General features: G+C 37.2%; 1 protein-coding gene across 4 annotated transcripts in view; it reads right to left on the minus strand.

The window, feature by feature from the left end:
• SLC4A4 (solute carrier family 4 member 4) overlaps window positions 1-19,110 on the minus strand; it is a 350,076-nt gene that overhangs the window by 44,443 nt on the left and 286,523 nt on the right. For all 4 annotated transcript variants that reach the window (XM_019467956.2, XM_019467942.2, XM_019467967.2 and 1 more), the window contains one exon: window positions 6,805-6,996. In XM_019467956.2, coding sequence (XP_019323501.1) covers window positions 6,805-6,996 — 192 coding nt within the window. The remainder of the gene's footprint in view (window positions 1-6,804; window positions 6,997-19,110) is intronic.

Below are 19,110 nucleotides of genomic sequence, written 5' to 3' on the forward strand. Positions count from 1 at the left end.
AGATTGCATGAGAGATGCTGTACCTCAACCTGGTCACTATATTCTAAGTAGAGAGTACAAATCTGGAGCTGATCCAGAGATGGGTAACCAGAGGAATAGGGTTCCAGAAAACCCACTGCATAAAAAATGATGGTCGGCCTCGAGAAGTTGCAGAAAGTGTCTTCAAATATGTGACATCTGTCACAGGGAAGAAGGACAAACTTGTCCTGTGTAGCTTCAGAGGGCAAGGGCAGATCCTGGGGACAGAGGCTGTGGCAGGCAAGATTTGTGTTTCTATCAGGAATTCTCTCAGAGATAGGAGCTCCTGTTCTAGGAAGCATTCCGCAGAGGAACACTTGTCAGAAATTAAGAGGTGGTATTGGACTAGATGGCATTCAAAGTCCTAACGCTAAAATTCAATCATTAAGACCCAGTTAACAAAATTTCTTGGCCCTCTAATAGTGTTGTCTTGATATGGCCCCCAACAGCATACAAGAAAGAGTTCCAGGACTTAAAAAGAAAGGTGGTTTTATAATTATATTAAGGTACAAAAATCAACATTTTAAAAAGAGTAATTATTAAGTCATGTGTATAAATCAGACAATCTGAAAATGGAGTAGGAGGTCATTTTGTGTTGATGAATGGATTTCAATGCTGGTAACTTTCCTATGATGATCAAGTAAGCTGAAAGAACTCAGGACCAATAAAGAACCATGGTCAAAATTACTCTCCATAGACTGTTTAAGAGCACTCACAGAACACTCGGCCCCTTAGTGCTCCTAATCTTATTTTTCTTATGGCTCAATTCAGGTTAACTGCATTTTTTGTCATATGTCTATAAGAACTGAAGTATTTGTAATCTTTGTTAAATGTTTAATAGGCTGAGTTGTAGTTATAACCAAATATCCCTTTGTTAGTCTTACGAAAAAATATGAAAATCAATTTTAGATTAAAAACAAATTTGACTTTGAAAATTACTTTTCTTGGTATACAACAACACAAGAATTTGAAAATCTGATTCCCCTTCACTGACAGCAAGGACATTTTCTGGATAAGTTTCAGTGGCATAATGTGGTCTGATGTTTCTGCAAGAAACACCCAAACATCACCCAACATTACCAACACTAGAACGTAGGATGAAGAATACATTCCCATTAGTTCTTACTAGTTTTTGGATGCATTATTGGTTTTAGTTTGACAGTTATCATTTACCAAGAGAGTTTCTGGGGAAAAAAAAGAAAACAGAAAGGGATGTCACCTAATTCTTGTAAAGAGTTGTTTACCAACTAAACACATCCAACTTTAATAGAACTGTCACAGGCCAAAATGTCAACTAAAAGTCACGGAGCCAGAAATATAGCAAATTGTGGAGTTGTAGACTGTGTTTCACATGGATGAAAACTAAATGTGTCACCTAACTGAAATGCTCATTATATTTCCACTGAAATTACAGAAACTCTGTACTTTTTTCTTATACATAAAGCCAGCTCCTCAAACCATCATCAAATTACTTAGGTCACAGGAAAGCACCGAAGTGTGATTCCATAGAAGACAGTAAGCATGAATGGATCAGAAAAATCAAAATGAGTCACGCTCATCTGAAAGCCCAAAAATCTAACTTATTCAACAAATATATATTTACTTCCTACTATGTGCCAGACTCATGAATTACCTATCTTTGTATCCCTACCCCCTCGAATTGTATCAAGCACACATTAGGGACACAATATTTTTTTTCAATATTAAATGATTAATTAATTATAGAGTATAAAATACTGGGTTTTTTTAAAAGGATATCAAAGAAAATTCTTCTCAAGTGTCATCTAAATAAAGTGTAAAAAGTGTTATAGCTGTTGACGTTACCTGGAGTTCATTTTATTTACTTAACTGACAATAACAATCAGAAGGCACATTAAAAAGAGAATCTTACCATTATACCAGTTCATGTGACAGTCAAAACTGTTACTTACACTAAGTGGGGGAAAAAGAGGAAATTAAGTAGCTCCTTAAGAAACACATTTTCATGCCAATGACATACAGCAGTCAGCCATATTACATTTGACTATATCAAAGTATCAACAAATTTTGTCTAATTCAGGTTCTATAGATTTACGAGTTCCACGACCACTAATCACAATCCTGCTCTAAATTACTGCTTTCATTTTGCCAGCACACATGCAGCCATGGTATCTTCCTTGCGCGCATATAATCCCTTATCAGTATGGGACTCTGGAAGACCATTTCATGTTAATGTCCTGAGCCATCTGCCACAGAAGATTACAGATTATGCTGTGATGCCCCTACAGGAAGCTCTGATGCCAAAAGACTTTGACTAAAGACTTGAGGCTGACATAATAGCCCAGTAACTATATATGGTAATGATCTGAAGCGCTCCTCTAAAAAGAATGGGGACCACAAAGAAGACAGGCAGTGGTGTACTGGCATTCCATCAATATTCCCCTCGGTATTAGGGCTCTCTGGACAAGCCTGATATACAAATTAAATTCCTGATAGACAGGCTAGCAAAGACAAACTCTTTTACTGTAAGTGCTTGTCTTGATGAATTGCTAGTAGCTTCCTGAGGGATGGAAAGAGTGGATAACTGACCCTGGTCTAAGCAAAAGTAATGATGGGCTGAACTAGAGGAACAGGAGTGTAAGTATAGGGAGAGAGATTAGAGCAGGATAATCAAGGGGACTGTGACAAGTTTAATTTGATAATCAAAAAGAAAATTTGCAGAGGCAAATAAAATGCTATCATCTTTTGTCACACCAAAGTTTCTACTGCTTTTCACCACGCTCTCCACCTTGGGAGACTGGCCTGTGGTCTGAAGTAGATTCCCTTTCCTCTCCAGCTGGGTTTAGCCTGCAGCAGCTTGGGCAGGCCATCAGAAGTAAAAGAGAGATAGATCAAAATACTTATTCCCATAGCTGTATTGCTGTGAGACTTCCTCAGGCCGGCTATATCCCTCAGCCTGAGCTCATGTTACCTCCCAGGACAGCTCTCTCGACTCTTTTCCTCTGGGGTCCAGCAACCATTCCCTTTGCACAACCTTTGGGCCAGGGATAGTAACAACCCACTGTTCCTAGCACTGGACACTACATTCTCCCTCATGGGTTCCCTAAACTTAACTGCACTTTGGAAATGATGCTTTTTAGTAAACTCCTCAAATCATCCCACCTGAGTGTATAATTTGCTTCCTGCTCAGACTGACACACCAAATATGATTCTGGGATTTTGATCTTGGATGGCTGTGAGGGTAGATGATACTATGAGCTGAGATAAGGAATACAGGAAGATGAGTATGTTCAAATGTGGAAAGAAAAACCACATCTTGAAGTTGCTATATAACAACTGTAGATCATCCACAGGCAGAGGCTGGCAGCAGCTGTAAAAGCAGACGTGGCATAAAGATGGAGATAAAAATTAATTTTGAGAAATTTGTAAGTACTGATCATTGCCATAAGCTCTAGCTTAAAATAGAGAATTCATTTAATTTAGGAGATGGAGTCAGCAAACTCTCTCTAAAATTACAGAACTGTAGAGCTTAAAAGGATGTTAATTGTCTTCTAGCTGAGCTCTCCTTTTCTGGGTGTTATAACTGAAGTCCAAGGTTAGCCATCAAAGGGCTACTGTTAGTTAACGGCAGTGCTGGCAGTGGAGCTTCTGGGTTCTCCCATCTATGTGTGCTCTTTCCACAAAATGCAGCCTTTCCCTCTATTTTGCTGTTTCCCACTAGTCATCAAGTATGGAGTACTTAGTCTGCACCCAGCCTTGTGCTAATTGATGTGAGGAATAATGCAGAAGTAAAACAGAATTCCAGCGGCTTACAGTCTTAATTGACTAAAATACAAATGTTTAGAAACGAGAGTGCTAGAGAGAAATGGCCTGTCACGCTAAAGGAAAAGACGACATTTTGTAGGACAGGGGCACTGTCATCCGGCATGATCACTTTGAGATTTTAGCAATTTCATGTGCATTGTTGGTGTGAGTGAGGAAGTAGTAACAGTTGGTTCAATTATTGCCCCAGCATTCAAGGATTGTCTAATTTATTCTATTTAAGCATACAAATTTTTATTGTAGAATAACATGAAGCATAAAGATCTATAAATCTATTGGTTCCTATCTTTAGAGACCCTCCTTCTAAATGACAGCTTAAGTCCAAACACATTTTGGCAAATGAGAGAGCAGAAAATATATTCTTATTATTCACGCAAGTGTGAATTTATCGATGTATTGTTATTATTTAGCTGTAAACATAAAGTGAGTAGGAGAGATGATGGTCTGAAAGCCTACACACCTCAACATTGCTCCTTAGAAATCACATATATTTTCTGCCCCCTGTTTATTTTATGATTGCTGTATATAATTCTAAACTATGCTGAGAAGCCTCTTAGTAGGAATTGAAACTGGATTGCTATCATTATTCTATTTTCACATGCTCATAACTTTCTCAGCAGCATTTATCAATGCTGACAAATGACCTGCTTGGGCTCTTATAAAGGGAAAATTCCTTTAAGTCTGAAGAGCTGTTATCAATTTGGGAGTTACCGCTGGAAGAAAAAGGTGATGTCTACATAGGCAGTTGAAATGATCTATATTTATCTTAAGGATGAAACTAGTTTATTTTGTAAATTACAACTAACAATTGCTTCACAAATTTTTTGTTTTCCACCTGCTATGTCTATATAATTTCAGGCTTTGGCAAGTGGAAGAGATAAAAAGGTGATAATTCCTGAAGTGTGAGCCGGGGGTGGGGGGGGAGAGAAAGAGGGGTCTAATGGATTAATAATTAAGAAGGAAAAACCTCAACAGAGAAGAAGCAATTGTCCTCAAAGACATTTACCCAAGGCATCTGGTCCACACAAAACTCATACCATTGAAAAGGTGGACTAAGTTAACACATTTCCCTGTGTAACTGGTGTTACAAGCTCAAATATCTTCAGGGACAGGCAGTTAATCTGAAATTGCAAAGCAGCCAAGTCTTAGAGTTATGAGGACAATAACTACCTGCAAAGTATAGGCTCCACCCAAGGCCTTGTGTGTGTGCATGTGTGTGTGTGTGTTCACAAACTATGGGCTAAACAAAGAATGGCTGTAGGCTGAATTATGCCTGTTTACCACTGTTTTGTGATGCCCATTTTAGACACATTAAATTGAATGCTTCTTTCTATGTTTCACTTTGTGGAGATTTTTCTTTTTTTTTTTTTCTTATAATTTTTTTTTTTTACATTTTTGAGAGACAGAGTGAGACAGAGAGTGAGCAGAGGTGGGGAAGAGACAGAAGGAGACACAGAATCTGAAGCAGGCTCCAGGCTCTGAGCAAGCGTTCAGCAGAGAGCCCGATACAGGGCTCGAACCCAGGAACCATGAGATCATGACCTGAGCTGAAGTCAGACACTTAACCAACTGAGCCACCCAGGCACCTTGACTTTGTGGAGATTTTTCATTCCTTAGGCCGGCTAGTTTGGGACATTTCATTATTGCTATGGTCTCAGTGTTGTGTCTGCCTCAAATTTGTATGTTGAGATCCTAAACCCCCCCAAAAAAGATGGTATTAGGAGGTGGCGCCTTTAGGGAGGTACTTAGGTCCTAAGGGTGGAGCCCTCATGAGTAAGATTAATGTTTTTATAAAAGAGGTCCCGTAGAGAGCCCTTCCTCCATGTTTGAACATAGTGAAAAGGTGCTGGCTATGAGCCAGGAGGAAGGCCTTTACCCAACCATGCTGGTACCTGACCTTGGGCTTTCCAGCCTCCAAAAACATGAGAAATAAATTGTTGTGGTTTATAAGTCACCCGTCTATGCTATTTTGTTATAGCAGCCCAAACAGACGAAAACAGTTATCAATCTTTCCCTTTATTTTCAACTCTATAAGAAAAATCAGTTTTTATAAGAAAAAGTCAGAAAGTTTCCTGGGTGAAAGTGAATATATGATGATTCATTTCCTAGGAATTGAAAGAAAGGAATTTCAGCAACTGCATCTCTTGTCTTCTAAAGTCTTTCCACTTCTTCTACACAAAACACAAGGGGAGAGATTTCATGAGATTCTAGCTGCTTAGAGCAGCTCATTGATAAAAATCAGGTATAATCAAGATTACCTAAGAAAAACTGACATCTTAAACACTGAGAACTGAACTGCAAAGCAAAGGATTATCTTAGTTTCACTCTGCAGGTAAAAAAACAAAATGCCAGTAACTAAATGTTGGTCTTATCTTGTAGTCCCTCCATGAACCACAGTTTTGATTTTATGTTCACCCAAGCATATTAAGGGGAGACAGGATGTCTGCACAACCCAGCTCAATTATCTGTTTTTCTGTACTACAGCATTCATCATTATGGGAAGGAAAATTTGGCTCAGATGATGCTCGTATCTTATACCAATACTGGTGTAACGACATGGTGTAAGTTTACTCCCACAGCCCATAATTCAACTACTAAATTACTACATGTACAGCTCATGAACAAGAAATTGTACATAAAAACTGTTACTAATATGAAGAGTTTTTGCTTATGTACTCTCAAAGTATGGATTTAACAGGTTTTTTTCTTACTCATGCATTTTTAGATACTAAAGTACATCCCACTTTTCCCCCTCAGTACAATACGAATTATGATAGAATTTATGACAGAATTTATCCATGGAAGGCTTTTCAAAGCCAGACTATAATTAGGTTAAAAATATATAATATGCACATGGACAAAGACTGGAAATCAATTTTTAAATGCATAAAATTGCAAAAGTTGAATTTCAGGTGACTTTTTCATTATTAAACATTGTATTATTGTGTAAATTCAATGGAAGTTATTTAAAGCTCAGGTACTTACCGTGGTTGGAAAATAACGACTCGTTTTGAATTTTTTCAGAGCCATAGAAGAGGTGTAGGTGCCCAAGAAGAGGATGAAAGACATGAGAGTGATGTCAGGAACAAAATCACAGTTGTTCCCCACGAGCTTTCCTCCGTATTTCAAACACTTCTTCGTGGACAAAAATGCCCAGTCAAAGGTAGCATTATGGTACTGAGGAAGAAAAACATGAAAATTTTTCTAGAGAACACCAATGCATCAAAAGCAGCATTTGATACTTGATGGGCTATGTAGGGATTAGGCTGAAAGTCTCTGTAGAACAGCTGGAGGGTAACCACTGGAGGGTGAAACTTGACAAAGCGTTAATGGAATAACTGGTACTGGGGGGCCAGGAGGCTAGCAATTACTGAAAACACAATGAAAATGATGCCATCTGTTACCTAGTTTGAGCTACAGCCCTACAATCATCCATTTGTTCAACAAAAACAAACCACAAAGTCCTTCTTTCCTGTCAACCTTCCTGAGAGTAAACTGAGACACATTAATATCCTAAGTCTCAAAATTGTTTATTGTTTAAAATAAACCTTTATTGTTTAAAAAGTACTTACTTTTGCAATACACACCTTCTTTGGATTCAAGCGGCCCTATGGTTAATGCTCTCTAAAAGTCATATTAGCTTAACTATGCATCTACCCAGCACTTTCCCAAGGAGCTATTTCTTTTCTAAATAACTAGAGACTGGTGATTTAAGGAATTAGACTATAAAAAATACTGATGGTCCCTGCTTTTTCAACTGAATACCTTAATAAAATATAACTTTTTATCTTGTGGACTTCAGGTGAACAGCATGCACACCCAGTACTGGAACATACTAGAATGGGCTTTGGAGTCCTGTGTGGCATATCCCTATGGTACATGACCTCAAGCTCATGGGTCAATTTTCAAATTTTCTTCTATCTCATGAATTGCTGTCATGTTGGCAGTACTTCTTGAGAACAGCTAACTCCTGTTCCTATTTTCCGTTTCTAATATGCAGGAGAATCCTTTTGCTAGCACACTGGATTAGACCAAGGTACTCATGCCCCAGTGGCTCCCAGTCTTAGCTACTTCTCTAGAGAACTACCTTCAGTCACATTAGAACTACCTCACCTAAAATGTTATGCCCTCTTGCAGCCAGTTACTGACCAACACTAATGTGGTGCTACAAAATTCCCCTAAATATGCTGAAAATCATACGTGATGCTGTTTGGGAAGTGATTAGGCCATGAGAATGATTAGGCCATGAGAATGAAGTCTTCATGAATGAGATTCATGTTTTCATAAAACAGACCCCAGAGAGCTCCCTTGTCTCATCTGCCATATGAAGACACAATGAGAAGAAGGCTGTCTATGAACCAGGAAGTGGGTGGGTCCTCATCAGACACTGAATCTGCCAGCACTGTGATCGTGAACTTTCTCTTAGGTCCAGGGCTAATGAGTATGTCATGTGCTAACAGAAGGTTTATTTGAGAATACCTTGCAAATAAATAGGGAAAGATAAATTTCTCCTGTCCTTTGGAAGCAAGAGTTCCACCTCATACCAAACTCATCATCAACATTCTTTACTATTCAATGAATTCTCTTGATGTAAGTAATCTAGTCATAAAAGTTCACATGTGCAAAAGAAGAATCTCAGACCAGAAATTGTTCATATTTTTATAGAGCTCAAAAGGTAAAGTACTTACATAAGTCAATAAAAAAAAAAAAATAAACTCTAGGTCTTTCCCTGAAATATTTTTTCTATATTAGCTTCAACTTATAAACAGCTGAACCACATAATTATTCTTTTATCAAACGCCAATTTTGAGAGGTGATTTAATCATGTCTCATCTTGAGCCAAAGCATAAGAGACTGTTAAAAACTGAGAACAAACTGAGGGTTGATGGGGGGTGGGAGGGAGGGCAGGGTGGGTGATGGGTATTGAGGAGGGCACCTTTTGGGATGAGCACTGGGTGTTGTATGGAAACCAATTTGACAGTAAATTTCATATATTAAAAAATAAATTTAAAAAAAATCATGTCTCATCTTGTTTTTCAGATTTCTGCATATGGATGTTTTTAGAAGAACACATTTAAAGTTTAGAGGTCATAATAGGTAACAGATTTCTTTGCTTTAAGATCAGCAAAAATTTACCATTGTAAATTTGCCTATGTAAATTTACCATAATATCATTTCAGCACTTTAATATGAGCAGAACCCTTTTTTATAGCCCAAAGAAGTAAGCTGCGTTAAGACAATCAATCCCAACAGACAGTTTTTATTGATTTTCTTACAGAGATTCAGGTTGAGGTGAAAAAATATACAGATATACATAAAATGATAGATATGTTTTCTCATGTACATCAACTCAAAATGCCAATATCACTATTTTTTTGGCCTCAAATGATTCCCTGTATCATCATACAGAAAGTTTAGCCTCCCAACCATCTAAGGACTTTAGTATAAAGTTTAGGCAGCACGTACAGATCTCTCAGTATATATATACACTTTTCCCACTTCCATAAAACTTTAACTCTAGCTAATAAATAATTCTATTTAAACATCACTGGAGAGGAACCTATATTATCTGTGTTACTTCAGTGTTATTACTCTACATAAACTCATATCATTGAAGGTTAACTTCATAAAACTTCAGGCAAGATTCAGATCACAAACTAGACATTAAGACAAAGCATTACTCATCTATTAGTGGTGTATATATGTAAATACGGAAAGTAGAATTTTAAATAATTATCTGATAATTTAATCATCACAGACACAATTTCTATTATTTTTTACTCCAATATGTCTCATTTTGTTATCTATGAAACATACACGTTTCAGTAAAAATGATATGTTTTACTTCAGAGGTACACTCTGCTTTGCCTATGTAAAGGGAACATAAAAAAAGAAAACTACAGATTTTAGTTACTACCTTCTGTAATCCAATAGTTTTCAAATTTTATTATCAGTGAAATGTCTTTTCATGTGGAACCCCAATATTTAAAACTGTGATAAAACTGAGATATTCGGCCCTATGTATCTAGGAGGGATTGGGCTGCTCTTTCTCACTACCCCTGGCCCACCTAAAGGCAGACCCTGAGTCCCCTCTCTTGGGAATTCTAGCTTAGTCCGAGCGGAATGTTACTTTAAAAACAACGCTGTCTCATTAAAAGTCACCTATCTATATCTATCATTTATAATTATAATTTATCTGAAATTACCATGAGTAGTTTAATCCAGGACTGAACAAACTATATCCCATAGGCCAAACTCAGCCTGACTCCTGTTTTTATAAATAAAGTTTTACTTAAACACAGTAATGCTCATTTCTTTACATAATGTTCATTACTATGTTTGTGCTACAACTGCAATGCTGAGTAATTTCAACAAAGACCAGATATCTGACCCATAAATCCTAAAAAGTATACTATCTGATCCTTTACAGAAAAAGTATCTGCCCTGGTTTAATTTCTTGCCTAAGACTCCTATATTACTTTCTACTATCCTTATAAATAAATCTTTCATGTTTCATCATATTAGTACATTACACATTTTTATTTGATTTGTATTTTTTTATATTTGTATTATTATTTCATGGGTAGTGTTATTGATGCTGGTTGATTCACTGTAAAATTTTTTAAGACCCCACCCAAAAATTTCTAGAACCAATACATGAATTCAACAAAGTTGCAGGATATACAATCAATGTGCAGAAATCAGTTGCATTTATATACACTAATAATGAAGCAGCAGAAAAAGAAATCAAGGAATGGATCCCATTTGCAATTGCACCAAAAACAATAAGATACCTAAGAATAAACCCAACTAAACAGGTAAAATATCTATACTCTGAAAACTATAGAACACTTATGAAAGAAATTGTAGAGGACACAAAGAAATGGAAAAGCATTCCATGCTCATAGATTGGAAGATCATTGTTAAACTGTCTATACTATCCAAAGCAATCTGCACATTTAATGCAATCCCTATCAAAATACCACCAACATTCTTTATAGAGTTATAACAAACAATCCTAAAATTTGTATGGAACCAACAAAAGATGCCAAATAGCCAAAGCAATCCTGAAAAAGAAATGCAAAACTGGAGACATCCCGATTCCAGACTTCAAGCTAATTACAAAGCTGCAATCATCAAGACAGTATGGTACTGGCACAAAAACAGACATATAGATCAATGGAACGGAACAGAACAGAAAACCCAGAAATGGACCCCCAACTATATGGTCAACTAATCTTCAACAAAGCAGGAAGGACTATCCAATGGAAAAAGGCAGTCTCTTCAACAAATGGTGCTAGGAAAACTGGATGGTGACATGCAGAAGAATGAAACTGGACCACTTTCTTAGACCATCCACAAAAATAAATTCAAAATGGATAAAAGACCTAAATGTGTAATAGGAAACCAACAAAATCCCAGAGGAGAACAAAGGCAGCAACTTTTTGACCTTGGCCAGAACAACTTCTTACTAGATATGTCACCAAAGGCAAGGGAAACAAAAGCAAACACAAAGTATTGGGATTTCATCAAGATAAAAAGCTTCTGTATAGTGAAGGAAACAACAAAACTAAAAGGCAGCCTACATAATGGGAGAAGATTATTTGCAAATCACATATCTGATAAAGGATTAGTATCCAAAACTATAAAGAACTCATCAAACTCAACATCCCAAAACCAAACAACCCAGTTAAGAAATGAGCAGAAGACATGAATAGTCAGTCAGAGAAAGACAGACATCACATAATTTCACTCATATGTGGAATTTAAGAAACTTAACGGATGATCATAGAGGAAGGGAAGAAAAAATAAGATAAAAACAGAGAGGGAGGCAAACCATAAGAGACTCTTAAATACAGAAAACAAACTGAGGGTTGATGGGGGTAGGGGGGTGTTGAAAATGGGTGATGGACATTAAGGAGGGCAGTTATTTGGATGAGCGCTGGGTGTTATATGTAGGCGATGAACCACTGGATTCTACTCCTGAAGCCAAGACTACACTGTATGTTAACTAACTTGAGAGTTAAAAAAATAAAATAAAATAAGAAGACCTGAATAGACACTTTCCCAAAGACATCCAGTTGGCTAACAGACACATGAAAAGATGCTCAACATCACTCATCATCAGGGAAATACAAATCAAAACTATGATGAGTTACCACCACACACCTGTCAGAATGGTTAAAATTAACAACACAAGAAACAACAGGTGTTGGCAAGGATGCAGAGAAAGGGGAACTCTCTTGCACTGTTGGTGGGAATGCAAACTGGTGAAGCCACTCCGGAGAGTATGGAGGTTCCCTAGGAAACTAAAAATAGAACTATCCTATGATCCAGGAATTGCACTATTAGATATTTACCTAAAGGATACAAAAATACAGATTTGAAGGGGTACATGCACCCCAGTGTTTATAGAAACATTACCCAAAACAGTCAAAATATGGAGACAGCCCATCCATCGACTGATAAATGGATGAGTAAGATATGGTACATATATACAATAGAATATTACTCAGCCATCAAAAAGAATAAAATCTTGCCATTTACAATAACATGGATGGAGCTAGACTGTATTATGCTAACCAAAATAAGTCAGTTAGAGAAAGACAAATACCATATGATTTCACTCACATATGGAATTTAAGAAACAAAACAGATGAACATATGGGAAGAAGGGGAGAGAAGAGAGGGAAACAAACCACAAGAGACTCTTAATGATAGAATACAAACTATGGGTTCATGGAGGGAGGTGAGTGGGAGATGGGCTAGATGGGTGATGGTTACTAAGGAAGGCACTTGTTTTGAAGAGCATTGGGTGTTGTATATTAGTGATTCATCACTGAGTTCTACTCCTGAAGCCAATATTGCACTGTATGTTAGCTAAAATTTAAATTTAAAAAAATGGCAAAAAAACTCCAGCTTTGGTTTTGATCATTTGTAATTTTCAAACTGTGGTAAGTCATAGAAAAAGCAAAAACAGGTAAATGATTCTTCTCCAGGTTCATGCAACTCCCGAAGAATTAATTTGAAGGAAATACTGAACATACATCAAAGCAAGAGACTGAGAAAATACCCTCATGGGCTTCAATCTCAGCTCTACCATGACTTAATTGGAAAACAGAAAAAAAAAGTAACTTCACTTTCCTGTGCAACTGCCGATAGGATAGCTGAAAAAGAGTACCATAAAGGTCACGGTGATCATAGCTTCGGAAAATGCTCTAACATAAATAGTACTCTTCACATGCAAACCACTCTGATTACTGCTTAGAAAGTCATGGTAAAAAACATACAACCAAATAACACTGGCTCCTAAAAGAGGGCAAATACTGTGTTGGACATGTCCAGCATAGATGTTAAGTGACCCGAAGAAGAAAGAAATCCTTGAGTCCCCTGAAATATCATGTAAACCATTGTTTGCATGTATATTTATCTGGGAAAAGCAACCACAGATTTCATTAGAACCTCAGAGGAAGCAGTGAAGCAAAGACGCTTCAGACATTACTGCTCTGGTGCTTTTATAAGTGAGGTTATTCCATCATCATAGTACGCCATGCTCTATGTATGTCAGCTGCACTCCAATTTTCATTTATTCTAAGAGCAAATTCATGACTGCAAGGCTAACGATGATTTGTTAACTCATCAGCAAATGTTCCCCAATTCAGAGAGCTTCGTTGTTTTGTAACTACTTCTTAGTAAACTATATCCCTGTTTGAATCCTCATGGGCGTTTTAAATTTAACACATTCAGGGTGCTTGGGTGGCTCAGTCGGTTAAGCATCTGACTTCGGCTTAGGATCTCATGGTTCGTGGGTTTGAGCCAGTGTCAGGCTCTGTGCTGATAGCTCAAAGTCTGGAGCCCACTTAGGATTCTGTCTGTCTGTCTGTCTGTCTGTCTCTCTCTCTCTCCTCTGCTCCTCCCCTGCTTGCATTCTGTCTCTGTCTCTCAAATATGAATAAATGTTAAAAAATAATAATAATAAAATGAAATGAAATGAAATGAAATGAAATAAAATAAATTTAACATGTTCAAAACTAACTCCTCATCCTTCCTTAAATCTTGCTCCCCCTAGGATCTTGCCTATCTCTGTTAATAGCAAATTCATCCTTCTAGATTCTAAAAACAGAGAACCCTGAAGTCATTGTTAATTCCTCTCTTTCTCACAGGTCACATTACGGCAAAAATGATCTCAAAATATGTCCAAAATTAGGGGGGTCTGGCTGGCTCAGTCAGTAGAGCATGTGACTCTTCATCTCAGGGTTGTAGGTTCAAGCCCCATGTTGGGGTAGACATTACTTAAAAATAAATATTGAGGGGCGCCTGGGTGGCGCAGTCGGTTAAGCCTCCGACTTCAGCCAGGTCACGATCTCGCGGTCTGTGAGTTCGAGCCCCGCGTCAGGCTCTGGGCTGATGGCTCGGAGCCTGGAGCCTGTTTCCGATTCTGTGTCTCCCTCTCTCTCTGCCCCTCCCCCGTTCATGCTCTGTCTCTCTCTGTCCCAAAAATAAATAAAAAACATTTAAAAAAAAAAAAATTTAAAAAAAAAAAATAAATAAATATTGAATACTGGAGGGAGTGTTCAAAGGAGAGAACTCAGTTGAGAAATAAGGGAGAACAGAAAAATTGAAATGGCAATTTCAGAATACTTTTGAAAAAAAAAACAGTAGCAAAAGGATAGGCTAGAGCATGTGAGCACTATAAAATCAAGGCACGTTCTTCAGGGCTGATGAGGACTTCTGAGGTGTTTGTGGTAGATGAGAAAGAACCAGGCTATGGGGGTAGAAGGAAGAAGGGCATGCTGGAAAAAGAATCAAGAATGGAGAAAGGAAGGTGAAAGATTAAGTAAAAGAGAGACTGATTAGGGTTTTGGCAACTCTTTGTACCAGGATGAGTAAAGGCTAGATATAACAGAAGTATAGAGCCCGAACACCAAAGGGACTGTGTATCACTAAAAACTAAGAAAGAATAGACCAAGACAGAGGCAGCGTTCAATTTACAATACACCGGGCTTCCAAAGAAATTTTAGCTAACCTAAATCATTCATCAGGATCCAACTATTTGACATATTCAAGGAAGATATCTACTAATTTATCTACCCTTTTTATCTGGGGAACAAAATTAAAGTAAAATAAACTTTCAATTTAAAGTTGCCAGATAAACTATAGGATGCCCAGTTATACAGATAAACAATGAAAAATATTTTTAGTGTAAGTATGACCCGTGCAATATGTGGAACATATTTATACTAAAAAAATTGTTTGGTATTTACCTGAAATTCAAATGTAACTGGGACTCTCTGTCTTTTGTTTTGTTTGCTAACTCTGGTGATGCTGTTTCAATTAGCTACAGGCTGTTTTGAACAATAGCAGCATGTGGAAAATAGAAAAATGTGGCCAAAAGAAAACAAAATGCATTGGGTCCTGGTTACATAAAGGAACTAAGATAGTGTTAAGAGAGCAGCAATAAAGAAAAATAAAACAAAAACAATTTTTAAAAGGTTCCTGGGAGAAACAATATGTTTGCTAAAATATTAATTATGCAAGGCAGTACAAGAAAGTGTCTAAATGAACAGTATAGAGATTAGTAAGTAGATCAGAAAAAGAGCTAATCAGTTTCATTGATCACAGAGAAAACAAAATTCAAACTAAGTCCTGAAAGAAAGACTGGTCCTTGTAGAACTCTCATACTCCAAAGGGTAAAGAGAACAGTAAGAGTGGCTGAAGGACAAAACTAAAAAAGAATGACAAAGAAAGTAACAAAAGCCAAGGGAATGAAAGCGACAAGTTTTATATGTGTATTTCTCTCTGCACTGGCAGAAACAAAGTGGTAAAGCATTAGACAAGGAGATACCATGAGCAAAGATGCTGATTTGGGGACATACAATGCTTCATTCACTTATCTAGCAAGTTCTTTATTCAAAATTTATTGAATGCCTACCATGTGGAGAAACCAACAGTGAGTAGACCAGGTGAGCCAAAGAAGGCTGATTGTGTAAATAGGTAGAAAAAAATATATATACATATATATATGTATATATATAAGAGAAATGGGACCAAGTGACCAAGTTGCTGAGGATCTTAACTGAGGTCAATCTTGTGAAAAGGGATATCAATCTATTTTTCTGAATTTCATTTTCCAGAGAATTATCCTGTTTACACTGAACGGATTTGTTTGTAAATCTTAAACGTATAAGGTATACCGAAGGATTAATTTTAAAATTTTAAATGTTATAGGATCCTCCCCAAAGACAAAATGGGGAGATATATATGTGAGAGAGGATGAGCAAAATGTTGACAATCATTGAAGCTAGGTGATGTACATATGGAGGTTCATTGTACAATATTCTCTGTAGTTCACTGCATGTTTTAAATTTTCTATATTTTTAAAAGTAGGAACAGGGGCACCTGGGTAGCTCAGTTGGTTAAGCATCCAACTTCAGCTCAGATCATGATCTCACAGTTCACAGGTTCAAGCCCTGTGTCAGGCTCTGCACTGACAGCTCGGAGCCTGGAGCCTGCTTCAGATTGTGTGTCTCCCTTTCTCTCTGCCCCTCTCCTGTTTGTGCAGGCTCTCTTTCTCTCTCTCTCTGTCTCTCCATCCAAAACAAACAAACAAACAAACAAACAAACAAACATTTTTAAAAAATAAATAGAAGTAGGAACATGTGATATTCAAGGGGACTTAAGGATAGAATGGTTTTTGCACTTGACTTTCTCAGTGAGAGAAAATCACAAAGATGCTACGCATAAGAAGATTAATATGACATTCTATTTCCCATGAAAATGAATGTTAACTCCTAAAATCACCCTGAAGGTACATCAAATGAAAGCACTTTTGCTTCCATGTCTGACTGCCAAGCAGAATTGATGAGACAATAATAGTTCTCAGTTTCTTGATTAACAGCATCTCCATTAGACATGATATGCTTCACTGGGTTACACAATAAGCAAAAAAATAAAATAAAATAATAAAATAAATAAAATGAAAGATTTTTATATTGCTCTCTTTAGTATCAACTAGTAAAGTATGCATGCACCTTTTGAAATAAATATAAACGAAGGTAATGCTACAGAAAGAAGTCTCAAGGTTAAGTAGTTAATGTACTCATTTAGGGGTTTTTCCCTGCAGTGGGTAGGCAAATTTATAGTAATTTTCAACTTACTTTATGAACTACAGGATACATTTGAGCTGCGTTGTCTAGAGTTGTATGTGTTATTGTGAAATATCAAAACTAATTGGTTTTCTACTTGTGATTAATATATAGAAGGTAGACTGAAACTGGACCACTTTCTTACACCGTATACAAAAATAAATTTAAAATGGATTGAAGACCTAAATGTGAGACTGGAAACCATCAAAATCTTAGAGGAGAACACAGGCAATAAGTAACCCCTTTGACATCAACCATAGAAATTTCTTTCTAGATAGGTCTCCTGAGGCAAGGGAAACAAAAGCAAAACAACACTATTGGGACTTTATCAAAATAAAAGGCTTCTGCACAGCAAAGGGAACAATCAGCAAAAGTAAAAGGCAGCCTATGAAATAGGAGAAGATATTTGCAAATGATATATCTGATAAAGGGTATCCAAAATCTATAAAGACATTATCAAAATTAATAACCAAAAAACAAATAATCCAGTTAAAAAATGGGCAGAAGACATTATAGACACTTTTCCAAAGAAGATATACAGATGGCCAATAGACCCATGAAAAGATACCCAACATCACTCATCATCAGGGAAATGCAAATCAAAACCAATGAGATATCACCTCATACCTGTCAGAATGACTAAAATGAACAGATGAAACAACAAATGTTGGTGAGGGTGTGGAGAAAGGGGAACCTCTTGAACTGTTGGTGGCAATGCAAACTGGTGCAGCCACTCTGGAAAATAGTATGGAGGTTCCTCAGAAAGTTAAAAATAAAACTACTCTACGATTCAGCAACTGCACTGTTAGGAATTTACCCAAAGAATACAAAAGTACTAATTCAAAGAGATACATGCACCCTGATATTTATAGAAGCATTATCGACAATAACCAAATTATGGAAACAACCGAAGTGTCCATCGGCTGATGAATGGATAAAGAAGTGGTGTATGTATATACAATGGAGTATTACTCAGACATAAAAAAGAACGAAATCTTGCTATTTGGGAACAAAATCTTGCTATTTGGGACAATGGAGGGAGATAGAGCATTATGTTAAGCAAAATAAGTCAGTCAGAGAAAGAGAAATACCATATGATTTCACTCAATATGTGGAATTTAAGAAACAAAACAAACAAGCAAAAGAGGAAAAAAGAGGGAGAGGTAAACCAAGAAACAGACTCTTAGCTATAGAGAACAAGCTGATGGCCACCAGAGGGGAGGTGGGTGGGGGGACGGGTTAAATAGGTGATGGGGATTAAGGAATGCACCTGCCATGATGAGCACAGGGTGATGCATGGAAGTGCTGAATCACTATATTGTACACCTGAAACTAATATTACACTGCATGTTAACTCACTAAAATTTAAATAAAAACTTAAAAAAAAAGAAAGAAATAAAGAGTCACTTCCAACCTATCCAACCAAGCTGGATAAGGTAAAAAAAAATCATAGTTTTTAAAAACCTGTCAGAGATGAGGAAATATACAAACTTGAATAAATTCTAAGAAGTTACAAGACCTTCCTGGAAGAGAGAAAAAAAATCCATGGCTGCATATGCCTGCCAGAGTGGCCTGTGGAAGATAAATCTACCACAGATGGAGGTATGGAGAAATAAGCCAAATCTTTAATGAGTTTTAAATGGCTACATGTAGACTGGGGTGACAGACCAGAATTCCAAGAGCCCTCGGTGTTAGACTGAGCCTGCATCCATCCAGCAAACTTTCTCATCGTCTTTGCCAAGGTGCACAGGTTGTACAAAAAGGTAGGACGTTAGGAGAGCTGAGAGAAACCCCTTAGACAGAGTTCCTACCAAATGCAAGAAATCCACTTCCTAAGATGGGAAGCAGGACAGAAGAGTGGAGAAAAAGCCCACTGAGGCATTCAGGTACTCCTGAAAGGGCTAAGGTTTCTTCCCTCTGAAGGCTGGGGCAGAGCAGTTGGGCAAAGAAAGGTCTCCCATGGCTCAGAAGCTTAGGCATAAACAAAATACAGAGCAGTCCCCATGGGACTTTCTGGGATAATGGCAATGTTCTACATGCATCTTGTTTTGGGTGATGATTACATGAGTATATAAAGTATCAAAATTCCTTGCACTGAACATGTGAGAACATTATGTTTTAAAGTATACCTCAATTTGATAATCAT

Source organism: Panthera pardus, unplaced genomic scaffold (assembly GCF_024362965.1).
Source record: "Panthera pardus isolate Hobbes unplaced genomic scaffold, ASM2436296v1 HiC_scaffold_13, whole genome shotgun sequence".
In the NCBI taxonomy this organism is placed as follows: domain Eukaryota; kingdom Metazoa; phylum Chordata; class Mammalia; order Carnivora; family Felidae; genus Panthera; species Panthera pardus.